The following is a 13,697-nucleotide window of genomic DNA, read 5'->3' as shown; positions in this document are numbered from 1 at the left end:
CTTATCAAACTCGACTCAGATTGTATTGGATTGTATTTGGTTTTAAGAAATCACACAAAATATAATGTTTAGGTTTGGTTTCTGGAGAAACCTCCCTAGCAAACAGGTAAGAAGACTCAGAAGGTGGGGGATAAATCTCTACCACTGATGAAAATTCAGGATAGTCAGTTCTACTGTAATGTGTGCTTCTTCAATGCGAAGGTTAAAGCAATTAAAGAAGCTTCAAGACAATGGAGAACATAGAAATTAAATTTATATGTTTAAGAAATGCTCAGTGTTTAGTTGAACAGACATTATATTTATCAGGAATTTTGCACTCTCTTAAGGTAACAGCATAGCATAACAGGACCATATTATTTAAATCAGAAATAGACAGTGAACATAGAAAGGATACAATGTTTCACTACCAGTATTAAAAAAAGACCCCTCTCATGCAGGGTACACTGACTTTGTTTAATTGACATGTGCATGAGAACAATGTCAAAAATTACACCAGGTTATAGTTGAACAGGTTTATTTGAAACTGTAAACTTTCAGCTTCTTCCTCATGTAGCTCGTGAGAGAGAATACATCAGACACAGAATTAATACATAAAAAGAAAATCAAAGGATCATACAACTAATGGGAATATATTGAACAAATCTAGATGGCTATGAAGTCTTTAATCAGTTAGAATGGAGATGCAGCTTTTGATGATGAACATGTAAATCCTAGAATTTCTTTCAAGTCACTGCCCCAAAATAACTTCAGATTCTATCAGAATAAAGATGACACCTCAGGTCAGACAATGCATTTTAGGTGTGAGGCCATGTTTCAAGTCTGTTTTATTCAAACTGGAGTCAGACTGGTTTTATTTCCAAAGCAGGAATTTATAAAATGCCACATTGATTGTCCACAGATTGTGTGTTTTTTGGACAAAATAGAGTCTGCAATGAGGGAGAGAGTGTGGGTGTGGGTATATGTGCACGCTCTTGACAGAGGCAGTGTGTGTGTGCGTCTGTGTGTCTGTACGCGCGCACATGCTTGAGAGGGAGCGTGTGTGAGTGTGATGGAGTAAATATGTGTGAGAGTGTGTGTGTGAGTGTATGCGAGAGTGTGTGTCCTTGAGACTGTGTGCATGAGTGTGAGGGAATATATGCCTGTGAGACAGTATGCATGAATGTGAGGGAGTATATGCCTGTGAGACAGTGTGAGGATGAGTGTGTGTATGTGATAGAGTGTGTGTGTGTGTGTGTGTGTGTGTGTGCGCGCGCGCGCTTGTATGAAAGAGTCTGAGTGTGTGCCCATGTGTGAGTAAGAGTATATAGTGTGATGGGGTCACGTATAGTGTGACATGAATCCAAGATCCCAGTTGAGGCTATCCTCATGGGTACTGAACATGGCTGTCAGCCTCTGTTCAGCAGTTCTGCATTGTTGCATATCCTGAAGTCCATCTTGGAAGATGTTTACCTGAAGATCCGATGCTGAATATCCTTGACCACAGATTTTCGAGCTAGCGTTCTCCAAGGTGGCCTTCAAGACATGCAACAACGCAGAGATGCCGAGCAGAGGCTGATAGCCATGTTCAGTACCCATGAGGATGGCCTCAACCGAGATCTTGGATTTCATGTCACACTACAGGCAACCCCACCACACAAAATACTCTCTCACTCACTCTGTCTCACTCAGTCTCACTCACACACACACACTCCCACTCTCTCACAGGCAAATACTCCTACACACACACACACACACACACACACAACTCATGCACACTCTTTCTCAAACACACACAACACGGACACATTCATATGCATGCTGTCACACACATACTCCCTCACACTCACACAAAGTTTCTCTCAAACACACACACACTCTCACACACTCAGACACACGCTCTCACATACAAATACTCCTTGACACTCACACATACTCCCTCTCCAGCACGAACACACATTCTCTCAAGCACGCACATACACACACAGCTGCACACAAATATAAAAATCTATGGGATGAATTTGCTTTTGCAGATTTGTATTTGCAGATACATTACACTTTGTCCAAAAAGCACACAATCTGTGGACAGTCAGTCAATGTGGCATTTTATAAACTCCTACTTTGAAAATAAATCCAGTCTGACTCCAGTTTGAGATACAAACAGACTCAAAACATGGCCTCACGCTTAAAATGTATTGTCTCACCTGAGGTGTCACCTTTATTCTGATAAAACCTGAAGTTATCTCAGAGCTTGAAAGAAATTCTGGGATTTACATGTTAACCAACTGAAACATGCACCTCCATTTTAACTGATTAAAGACTTAATTGTCATTCAGGTTTGTTCAATACATTCACTAGCTTTGACCTTTTACTTATAAATTCTGTGTCTGATGTATTGCCCCTCACCAGCTGCCTGAGGGAGGAACAGCGGCTCTGAAAACTTACGGTTTCAGATAAACCTGTTCAACTATAATCCGGTGTCGTATGTCTTTTGACTTTGTCCACCCCAGTCCAATACCAGCATCTCCACATCAGAAGAACAATGACATTGAATATAAACTGTAAACCTAACCTGGTTAACTGAGCTTCTTTCTAAGTAGAATAATTTATGTCTGATTGGATTGTTGTGATATGTTCAAATTATAGCACTTTAGATTGTTGATCAATAACATAGGAGCAATAATTTATATTTCTAATTATACTTTGTGTCTAACTTTACTCACAATGATTAATAACTAGGAACTAATTGATCCCCAGTGTCTCTACTGTGCTCCTGTTTTGTTAGAATTGTCTTGTGTTATTGTTAACATAATTTGGAATTGAATGTCAGGCAATTAAATGGTAAGAAATAATCCAGGCATGGTAAACTTATGCATTTTGTCCCAATATTCAAATGTATGTTTTTCAGAGTTGAGCTAAGGGTTGCCAGGGTGGAACTAATACAGAATTCTATTGCATGTGGTTTAATCCCTACAGTGTGGAAACAAGCCATTGAGCCCAACAAGTCCACACTGATCCTCCAAGGAATAACCTACCTAGAACCATTCTCCTACTACTCTACATTTCCCCTGACTAATGCACCTAACCTACACATCTCTGAACACTAGGAGCAATTTAGCATGGCCAGTTCACCTAATCTGCACAGCTTTGGACTGTGGGAGCATCCTGGAGCACCCAGAAGAAACCCACACAGACACTGGGAGAATGTACAAGCTCCATAGACAGTCGCCTGAGGCTGGATGTGAACCCGGGTTCCTGGCACTGTAAAGCAGCAGTGCTAACCACTGAGCTACTGTGTCGCCTTTGGTATTAGTTCATAGCATGGGGCTGGTTATGGACTCAAACTGCAAATGAATTTGTCCTTTCATGTATGTAGCCTCACAAAATAGTAGCCCATAATGTCACAAAATAGTCTTTTTTGGTCTGTTTGCAGCCAACACCAAAGAAGTCGTGACACGTTGCACTGTGTATTGTATTCTGACATTTTCATCAGTTGTAGAGCATCACCCCCAATCTTTTGAGTCTTCTTACCAGCTTGCTACAGAGCTTTGTCCAGAAACCATTATATTCTGTGTGATTTCTTGAAACCGCGTACCATAATTAAATCTGAGTTAATATAATTTCAGATTGAAAATTAATCTTGCAATCTAATTCTGTTTGTGTATGTGTCTGCCTGCCTGTCTGTTAATCTGTTTGTTGGTGTATTTGAGTTCCTCTTATCTACATGTTCATTATTATCCATTCACATATGTACATGCCCACATGAAAGTGTTCTGGACATTGGGAAGTCCAACAAACCTCTGCATGCCTTTCGGTGAGTAATGACTTTGGTGAGGTCTCGATAAAATCCTTCCTTGCAGTAGTGGCAATGTCGACCTGCAGTGTTGTGCCGACAATTTAAGCAAACGCCTCCACTTTTTCGTCCAGAGAGTTTGTATAGTTCCATGTTGAATCGGCACCTTCGGGCATGTAGGTTGCAGCTACAAGCTAAAGAAAACAGAATAAGAATCATGTCAAATCCCATTGAGGCAATGCAGCGTGATTTAGACTTTGACCAAACTCCAAGCACAAGGCAATATACATCAACAGTATTGTAGAACAGGCAGCAATCCGATATTACACAAAATTACTCCCAATGTCTTTGACAAAAGAAAAATTGGAAATTCACAACTATTATCCCTTGCCTCAGGATGTTTTGAAGCAGACCACAGTCAAACACTTTAATGTATAAAAACTGTTGGAATGGAGGGAAACATGGCAGCCAATTTACAGACAGCAAGATAGCTAAAAAAGTAATGTGATAAACTAGTATGCTTTAGATATTTTTAGATGGGGGGGGGTAAATATTGGTCAGAACAAATTTTAATTAAGAAATAAGTTCCACTTGATTCTGTAGATGTCAGATTGTTCTCATTTTGAGCAAGAGCCTGCCTCATATATACATTAAAAATAACTTGTGTCCCTAGATGGCTTTTATTGGATGTAGTATGTAAATGGTTATTTGTCATAGGTGTCAGTGTGGCCCAATGGGTAGTATTCCTGGCTGTGGTTCAGGAGGTTGTGAATTCCAACTGCATTGCAGTGACCCCAACACATAATCTAGGCTGACACATTCAAGTCAGTACTGAACACTACACTGGTGAAGAGACAGTACTGAGTGGGGACTGCACTGGTGGAGAGACAGTACTGAGTGGACACTAAACTGGTGGAGAGACAGTACTGAAAGAGTACTGCACTAGTGTTTGCTCTGTATTGAGGGTATATGGTATTATCGGAAGGGTAGTGTGAAAGAAGCACAGCACAAATGGAGGGGCAGTGTTGGGTGGACACTGCACTATCAAGGATATTATTGAGTGAGTGCTGCTTTGTCAGAGGTTCACTACCAAGGGAGCACTGTACTGTGTGTCTACAAGTACAAAATTTATGTATGTTACGTTTTGTGCCTATCTGTTTAATTTGAGGTAAAATATAACAGTGAAAGGAATCATGCGTTTTGCTCTGAATCATGCTGAACAACTGAGGGTGTACTGTACTACGGAGGAGTCATCTGAAAGGAACACTGTACTAAGTGGCAATGTTTGTTGTTGTGGGGTAATGAGGTACAGATTGTTTTAATGCAAAGGTACTAGATTTTCACAAGTGCAGGCAGTGATAGAGCAGTTTTGACAACTGCAGGTAGACTGTTAGCCTTCGTCTCACAGGAAGCTGTTAGGAATGTTGGTGTTTCAAAATGATTATACTTTAAACTGAAAATTTGATTCCAGGATTAGAAGGTAATTAATCAGCACTGCCACCTAAATACGAGGCCCATGTGATTCATGTTGCCATGGAAATGGACCTCAAGAGGGGAACAGGCTACAGTAAGCCATTATAGTGTTGGCATACAGGATTTCCTAACAATCTCCCTGAAAGTTACAGAAACTTAACCTGCAAGAATCTGGGAGAGAAAGAGGATAGTGAGATAGTGGCAGTCAGTCTCTATTGTTCACCGTGGAGAATGTAAGTGGGAGCTCATTGAAGATCCCAATTTCATGGATACAAACTATCAGGAACTTAAAATAGCTTTCAACTGGTTCCTGGAGAATGAAGAGTCCACTTAAGGTACAGAGTAATTAGTTGCATTAAGAGTTAAATGAGGGATATTTTCTGCAAGTTGGGGCAGCACAGTGGCTCAGTGGTTAGCACTGCTGCCTCAAAACATCAGGAACTGGGTTTGATTCCAGTCTCAGGTGACTGTGTGGAGTTCGCACATTCTCCCCGTGTCTGTGTGGGTTTCCTCTGGGTGCTCTGGTTTCTTCCCAGTTTCCCAATATGTGCAGGTTACATGAATTGGCCATGCTAAATTGCCCATAGAGTTCAGGGATGTGTAGGTTAGGTGCATTAGTCAGGGGTAAGTGCAGGGTAGGGGAATGAGTCTGCATGGGTTACTCTTCGGAGGGTCGGTGTGGACTTGTTGGACTAAATGGCCTGCTTCCACACAGTACGGATTCTAAGATTTCTATGTTAGAGAACAAATTGCCAACTAAGTACTGTCAATATAATGTTGCTTTTAGTTTGTTTATTACAGTAAACATCATTAAAACTGAAATCTCACTGTATGACCTTTTCAGTTGATCATGAAGAATTCAAATATTTTATTGATCTGGATGAGCGTAATAACATTTGAGAGAGATAGTGCTGTGGAGTAGCCTAGAGTCAGATATAATACTGATGGAGTACTGTATCTTTGAAGGGGCAGTACTTTGGGAAGGCTGCATTATCAGAGTGGCTGTCTTTCAGATCAGATATTGGTCAAATGATGGTTACGTTACCATATTGCACCTAAAAGATACCATTACTTGGGACTTCATTATATATAGGTTGTATCTCTAACAAGGTTCAAAATACACAGGGTCAGAATGTTAATTTCCACTCATAAGCCCCAAAAAGTCCATGAAAAGTTAATGATGAAGGTAACAAATTAGAGATAAAACAACCTTAGAAGAAGTAGGATCTGTGGAGAGCTACATCTCCAACTACAGATGGTGTCTCTCCCATATTCCTCCAGCTCCTCCAATGATGCTCTTTCTCCCACATCTACTGCACCTCAAGAGACAAAATCTCTGATTTGGAGGAGTAGTAAGGGCAGCAGGAAGAAAACCTGTGATTGGATGAGCAAAAGCAGTGTCTCTGACTGGTCTTGCAACTCCCAGCATCAATAGGTTTGAAAGGAGGTGAGAAATGGCTAGTGCTCTTAAATAACCTGGATAACTTGGGATAAGGTTTGTGTTTGGGCTTAGATAAAGTAGCTATTTTAAGATGTGCATTTTTTTAAAAATTCAGCAGGATATACACCACACATCCAGGACAGCAATTAGCTTCTGTTTGGCATATAGACATATATCCGTAATGATATCCTCCAGAAATATCTTCAGCTGTTAAAGGGGATTTTTTTGTGTAAAAGTGTGTGTTGGTAATTTTGAAACTATAATTGTCGCTTGTACAGGATAGTTGTTTTCTTGTATAAACTACAACAAAACTGTGATTTATGGGAAATGATTGTTTTCCCTGTGGGTTGTGGCTTTACTTTTAATGATCACCATTGAAAACATTAATTCATTCTTCTAATTTTGCATCTATGAGAGACCTGTAGTGAAATGTAACTTTAATATAACTCGGGTGATTTGATGTTGAAGGGTTCCAAACTATTGTCTCAATAAAGCATAGATGATCATGCGAGGAGGTACAGTAACTTAGCAAAAGTCACTGAAATGTGAAGTATTGTGAATCAAACCATTTGTTATCTGATGGTTAGCTTGGTCCTTCTGAATTAATTTGTGCATGTTTCCCCCTGTTACACAGTTAGAACTTCGCAAGTCAATATCCTCACCTGTTTCTCAGCATGCCCTTTAACCAGAAAAAAAGGGGAAACTGTAGTTTAAAAAAATCTTGAAATTGGCACAATAAAATCAAAAAATGCTATTGGTATTTGTGCTGTTTTTTTCTGTTTGAAGGCAGAAGCTCTACATAAATGCAGAAGGTACTATTGCCCTGTGAGTACATCACCCAATAAAGAAGACAGTGTGAATGAAAAAGGAACATTAAAATTCAAAAGAAATGCCTATGAAAACAAAAGTGGCCTTTAAGAAAATTGCAAGAGGAACCCTTTGGGGTAAAGAAACATTTAGGCCCCTTCTGCAAAATATACTGTTCGATATAGTGCTCAATATGCTGATCAATATACTGATTAACATATTATTCAATTTACTCTCTGATATATTGCTCAAGTATTGAATACATTGTTTATTATTCTACTCACTTTACTGCTCAAAGACAGCTTGATAAACTGTGCAATATTCCTGCTGACTAAATTGTTTGATGTGCAAGAAAATGCTCAACATACTGCTAAATATAGAATTCGATATACCATTAGACATGCTTAATATACTGCTTAATGCACAGTACTGCTTGACGAATTTCTCATATTCTATTTGACATACCGATAAATATACTATTCAGTATCCAGCTCAATATTTGGCTTAATACAGATTGTATAAGTTCTGAAAGGGTTAATTTGAAAATTGTCTTTAACAGTGCTCACATTAATGATGTAATATAGGCCTGGTAGGAGAATGCCACAAAGAAGAAATTGCCCTGGTTCGGAGATCCAGGTTGCTATTAAAAAACAGGACAGCCATTCTCAATGAAGGAAATTCATTGTTTCAAGGCCCTCTAGATACTGCTATGGTGTAGTTGCTGGTTTTGAGCAGGGATTCCTTTTTTCAAAAAGGAAAGCCGAGAGATAAAATAACTTCCAAGTGAAAAGGAACTTTCAAACCTTCAGCTGTCATGAACAAAATCAGAGTCAATAGCCTTCAACCCATAGATTAATAACCTCCTAAACTCAAAACAGAATCCTTTCTGATGGAATAGTAAACCCCAACACCATCTCCCCCCCACCCCACCCCACCTGCCCCACCTGCCCCAGACTTGAATCTGTGAACTCAAATTGGGTGGAAATTGTTTGGTGGTCAATATAATTACATTCATAAATGTACAAACATGCAGAATAATTTGCTTTACTCAATGTTCAATGTGCTGTACATATGCAGCACATAATACTACTCAATATACTGCTCCATGTACCGCTCATTATATTGCTCCATGTATCATTGAATGTACCCCTCAATATATTGACTCCTTCCACAACTCAGCATACTGCCCAATATACAACTTGATGTACTTCCCAATATACTGCTCAATATGTACTTAATATGGAGCTCAAACTACTACTCACTATGTTGTTCAATGCATTACTCAATGAATTGCTCAATATACTTCTTCATATACTGCTTGAAATATTGCTGAAAATGCTGGTCATATACTACCTAACATACTGTTCAAAACACTGCGCATAACATTTTATCAATGTAAGTCTTGATGAACTACTTAATGTACTCCATGATATATTGCATGATATTTTGCTCAATGTCTCACCAAATATATTACTCTACACACTGTTCCAAATAACAAAAAACAAAGAACTGCATTTGCTGGGAGTCAGAAACAAAACTGAAATTGCCAGAGAAACTTGACAGCTCTGGCAGCATCTGTGGAGAGAAAGCAGACTGAACATTCCGAGTTCAGTGACCTTTCTAACCTGAAGGAGGGTCTCTGGACCTGAAGGAGGGTGGCATGGTGGCTCAGTGGTTCGTACTGCTGCCTCACAGCACCAGAGTCCTGGGTTTGATTCCCACTTGTCTGTGTGGAGTTTGCACAGTCTCCTTGTGTCTGCATGGGTTTGCTCCGGTTTCCTCCCACAATTCAAAGATGTGCAGGGCAGGTAAATTGGCCATGCTAAATTGCCCACAGTTTTAGGGGTAAATACAGGGTAGGGGAGTGGGTTTCTCTTCAGAGGGGCGGTGCGGACTTGTTGGGTCAAAGGGCCTGTTTCCATACTGTAGAGAATCTAATCTAAATCTAAACGTTAACTCAGCTTTCTCTCCACAGATGCTGCCAGACTTGCTGAGTTTCTCCAGCAATTTCTGTTTTTGACACTGTTCAATATACTTTTCAAACACAGCTCAAAATTCTACTTTGATACATACTTGATACATTGCTTAAAGTACAGCTTGATACATTACTCAATGTACTGCTCCATATATTGGTCAATATATTGTTCAACATACTGCTTGATATAATGTTCAATATACAGCTCAATATACTGCCCATTTAACTCTCAATGTATTGCCCGATATACTGCTGTGTGTACTACTCAACATATTGCTGCATGTACTGCTTGATAGAATACTCCATGTAATGCTCATTATTCTGTTCAGTATTCTGCTTCAAATATTGTTTAATATATTGTCCAATATACTGCTTAATAGACTACTTAATATATTGCTCAATCTCAAACACACCAATTTAGCGATTGTTTCGAGGAAACTGAATCATTCTGCCTGCCAATCACTGCTTCCCAAGCTTGTCATGACCTTAACGCAATCAGAGGAACTGTGCTGAAACTCAATGCTTTCGTTCTAATCTGTTCAACAGATGTTGCTGCTCCTCATTCTGGGGAAAACACTCCATCGGTGACATACTGAGCATGTGCAGTTTGGGTCAACAGCACAGACACGCATGGAGTAAGGAATGAATGTAGGGCTCAGGGTCATTGTTCAGAAATTACATCCAGATGTTTTGTTTGGAATCCAGCTTCGCTGCACCAGCTTTGGGCTGTAGACTACACAGGGGCCAGAACCCATACTGACAGAACTAATCGACTCCTGATTTCAGTTATTGGAGCTCACACAATTCCGACAATTCCAGCTGCAGTCAGAGCTGGAGAAGCTTCCAGAAAGAGTCTGAGACAGGCGGGGAAGAAATTAAAAGGAGGTGGCCAATTTGTCCAACAGAGTAGAGTCAAAACCCCTGTCCCAATCTGTGCTATGGGTTCATGATTAAGGTAATGATAGTTGCATTCTGGAAATGAGACAAACTAACACAAATATGCAGCACACCTATTCTTGTTAGTGATTTAATAATCATTTGCTATTGCATAATGTATGATCTCTAGCTTCCTAGCAATGGTATTGTGGAGGAGAATTTTTGTGTGATGTTTTCTTCCAACCAAAATATTGAGGAAATAACCAGAGAACAGGCTATTCTAGATCGGGTACTGTGCAATCAGTAAAGATTGAATAACAATCTAATTGTATTGGGTCTTTTGGGAAACAGCGTCCATAATATGATAAAATTCTTCAGCAAATGAAGATTGAATCTGAAATTAGGGTCCTGAATCTAATTAAAGGGAACAATTAGGGTATGGGTTACAAATTGGCAAGGCTGGATTTGGGAACCTTAACAAAAGGATTGATGGTTGATAGGTAATGGTTAATATTTAAAGAAAGTGTGCATGAATTCCAACAATTATTTCATTCCTGTCTGGCACAAACATAGAAGAGAAGAGATGGCTCATCCATGGCTCACAAAAGAAATAATGGATAGGATTTGATCCATAGAGGAGACAAGTAAAATTGCCAGGAAAACGAGCAAGCCTGAGGATTGGAAACATTCCATTCTAATTCCAATTAGAATTCAGCAAAGTGGACAAATAAATTTGATTAACAGGAGGAAAATATAGTATAAGAGTAAAAGGTTGCAGGGAAAACTGGTTGAAAACTCCTATAAATATGTGAAAAGAGAAAGATTAATAAAACATATTTGTAGGTACTTTACAGTCAGACAACAGGGAAATTATAACAGGGAGCAAAGACATGGCAGAAGAAGAGATTGCATGCTTTGGTTCTTGCTTCACAAACACAAAATAACCTCCCAGAAATGTTAGAGGGCCAAGGTTCTCGTGAGAGGGAGGAACTGAAAGAAATCAGTGGTAGTAAAAAATTAGAGTGAGAGGGAATGAATGGAGTTTAGGGGTGACAAATCACCTCACCAGGACCAGATAATCTACACTCAGAGAACTGAAGGAAGTGGCCCGGGAAACATTGGATGGATTGGTGATCTATCGAGTCTGGAGGAGTTCCTACAGTTTGGAGTATGATGAATGTAATTCCATAATTTAGAAAGGAAGGGAAAGAAGAAAATAGCATTTCAGACCAATTAGCCTAACATCAGTAGTTTGAAAATGTTAGAGTCTATTATAAAGATGTGATAACATTTTATGTGGAAATTAACAGGATTGGACAAAGCCAGATTGAGTTTATGAAAGGAAGCTCATGTTTAATGAATCTACTTAAATTTTTTGAAGATGCAATTAGTGGACTAGATCGGGGGAACCAGAAGATGTGGGATATTTGGATGTTCAGAGTGCTTTTAATAAAATTTGAAAATTTGAGTTCAGAAACAGGGATGTCTTACTGTGAAAATTGAGCCTTTGTAAAACCACACCTGGAGTATTATGTATCATTTTACTCTCCCTCAGAAAGAATATAGAGGGAGTGTAATGAAGGTTCAGGAGCTGATACCAGGGATGGCAGAACTGTCCTATGAGAAGAGATTGGTTCAATTGAACCCAATTTCACTAGAGTTGAGAAGGATGAGAGGGGATCTGATTGAAATGTATAAAATTGCAACAAAGTTGGACAGACTAGATGAAAGGAAGATGTTTTCAGTGGTTATGGAGTGGTTATGGAGTCTAGGTGGGCGGCACGGTGGCACAGTGGTTAGCACTGCTGCCTCGCAGCGCCTGAGACCTGGGTTCAATTCCTGACTCAGGCGACTGACTGTGCGGAGTTTGCACGTTCTCCCCGTGTCTTCATGGGTTTCCTCCGGGTGCTCCAGTTTCCTCCCACAGTCCAAAGATGTGCGGGTTAGGTGAATTGGCCATGCTAAATTGCCCGTAGTGTTAGGTAAGGGGTAAATGTAGGGGTATGGGTGGGTTGCGCTTCGGTGGGTCGGTGTGGACTTGTTGAGCCGAAGGGCCTGTTTCCACACTGTAAGTAATCTAATCTAAAATTAGAGGTCACAGTCTTATGCTATGTGGTAGTTCCTTTAAAACAGAGATGAGAAAAATTGTCTTCACTTGAAGGGTAATTATCTTAGAAATTCTCTACCACAAAAGGCTGTCGAGGCCAAGTCACTGAATATATTCAAGAAAGATAAATAAAAGTTTGGATTTTAAAAGCATCAAGTGTTATGGGGAGAAAGTGGGAATATGGCATCAAGAATCAACCATGATAATCTTGAACGGTGGAGCAGATCTGAATGACAGAATGGCTTACTCCTTCTCCTAGTTTCTATGTTTCTAGTGATCCAGCAATTGTTACAACATGATGATCCACTGATTTCCACAGCCCAGTACTTTAGTAAGAATTGCTGCCTGCTGAGCCTCTGATCTTTGCTGTCCAGTGATCCAGCAATCACTTTTGCCTAATAATCCAGTTAATTGCTGCTGACCTATGATTCAGTGATCACTGTTTCCAGTCTGCCCAGTGATGACCATATCCAGTGATCCAGCAAGCATTGTGCCCATTGTGACCAGAGCTTGCTGCTGCCTGCAGATCCAGTATGACTGCTATCCAGTGATTAGCAATCCCTACTATAAATAATTCAAAGAAGGAAGGCATTAAGCTTTAAATTAAGGGGTGGTAGGTATAGGACAGATGTTAGGGGTAGATTCTTCACACAGCGGGTTGTGAGTTCATGGAATGCCCTGCCCGTATCAGTGGTGAACTCTCCTTCTTTATGGTCATTTAAGCGGGCATTGGATAGGCATTTGGAAGTTATTGGGCTAGTATAGGTTAGGTAGGATTCGGTCGGCGCAACATCGAGGGCCGAAGGGCCTGTACTGCGCTGTATCCTTCTATGTTCTATTATTTGACCCATCAAGTAAATGTTAGCTCTCTTTAGATTATTCCGGTCAGTCCATTCCCTTGATTTAATACCATAATCCTGCACATTTATTTTCCTCAAGGTCCTATCCAACTTCCTTCCAAATTATGGATTGTCTCTATGACTACCATCCTCCTTGTCAGTGAGTTCTAGGTCACAGATGTTCTCGACTGGCAATTTGGGGCAGACAATAAATGCTGGGTGCTCATATCTTATGAATGAAAACAAAAAGTATTGCCACCTTCAAAGACATTGGGAAATGCCAATGGGTATGTTACCATCTATGAGTGTGTTACTCTGGAAGAACATGAGAACAGAAGACATAAGAATGAACCATGCTATGCCTTGAGTCTGCTCCACGGTTTGATGTTACCATGGTTTCTCCCTCAACT

The 13,697-nt window shown here is 40.0% G+C and overlaps 1 protein-coding gene across 1 annotated transcript in view; it reads right to left on the bottom strand.

Annotated features, from left to right (window-relative positions):
- LOC132825430 (netrin-3-like) overlaps window positions 1–13,697 on the bottom strand; it is a 185,374-nt gene that overhangs the window by 95,766 nt on the left and 75,911 nt on the right. The window contains exon 3 of the mRNA XM_060840691.1: window positions 3,775–3,963. Coding sequence (XP_060696674.1) covers window positions 3,775–3,963 — 189 coding nt within the window. The remainder of the gene's footprint in view (window positions 1–3,774; window positions 3,964–13,697) is intronic.

Source organism: Hemiscyllium ocellatum, chromosome 20 (genome assembly GCF_020745735.1).
Source record: "Hemiscyllium ocellatum isolate sHemOce1 chromosome 20, sHemOce1.pat.X.cur, whole genome shotgun sequence".
Classification (NCBI taxonomy): domain Eukaryota; kingdom Metazoa; phylum Chordata; class Chondrichthyes; order Orectolobiformes; family Hemiscylliidae; genus Hemiscyllium; species Hemiscyllium ocellatum.
Note: the sequence above shows the minus strand (reverse complement) of the source record. Positions and strands in the feature narration are given on the sequence as shown.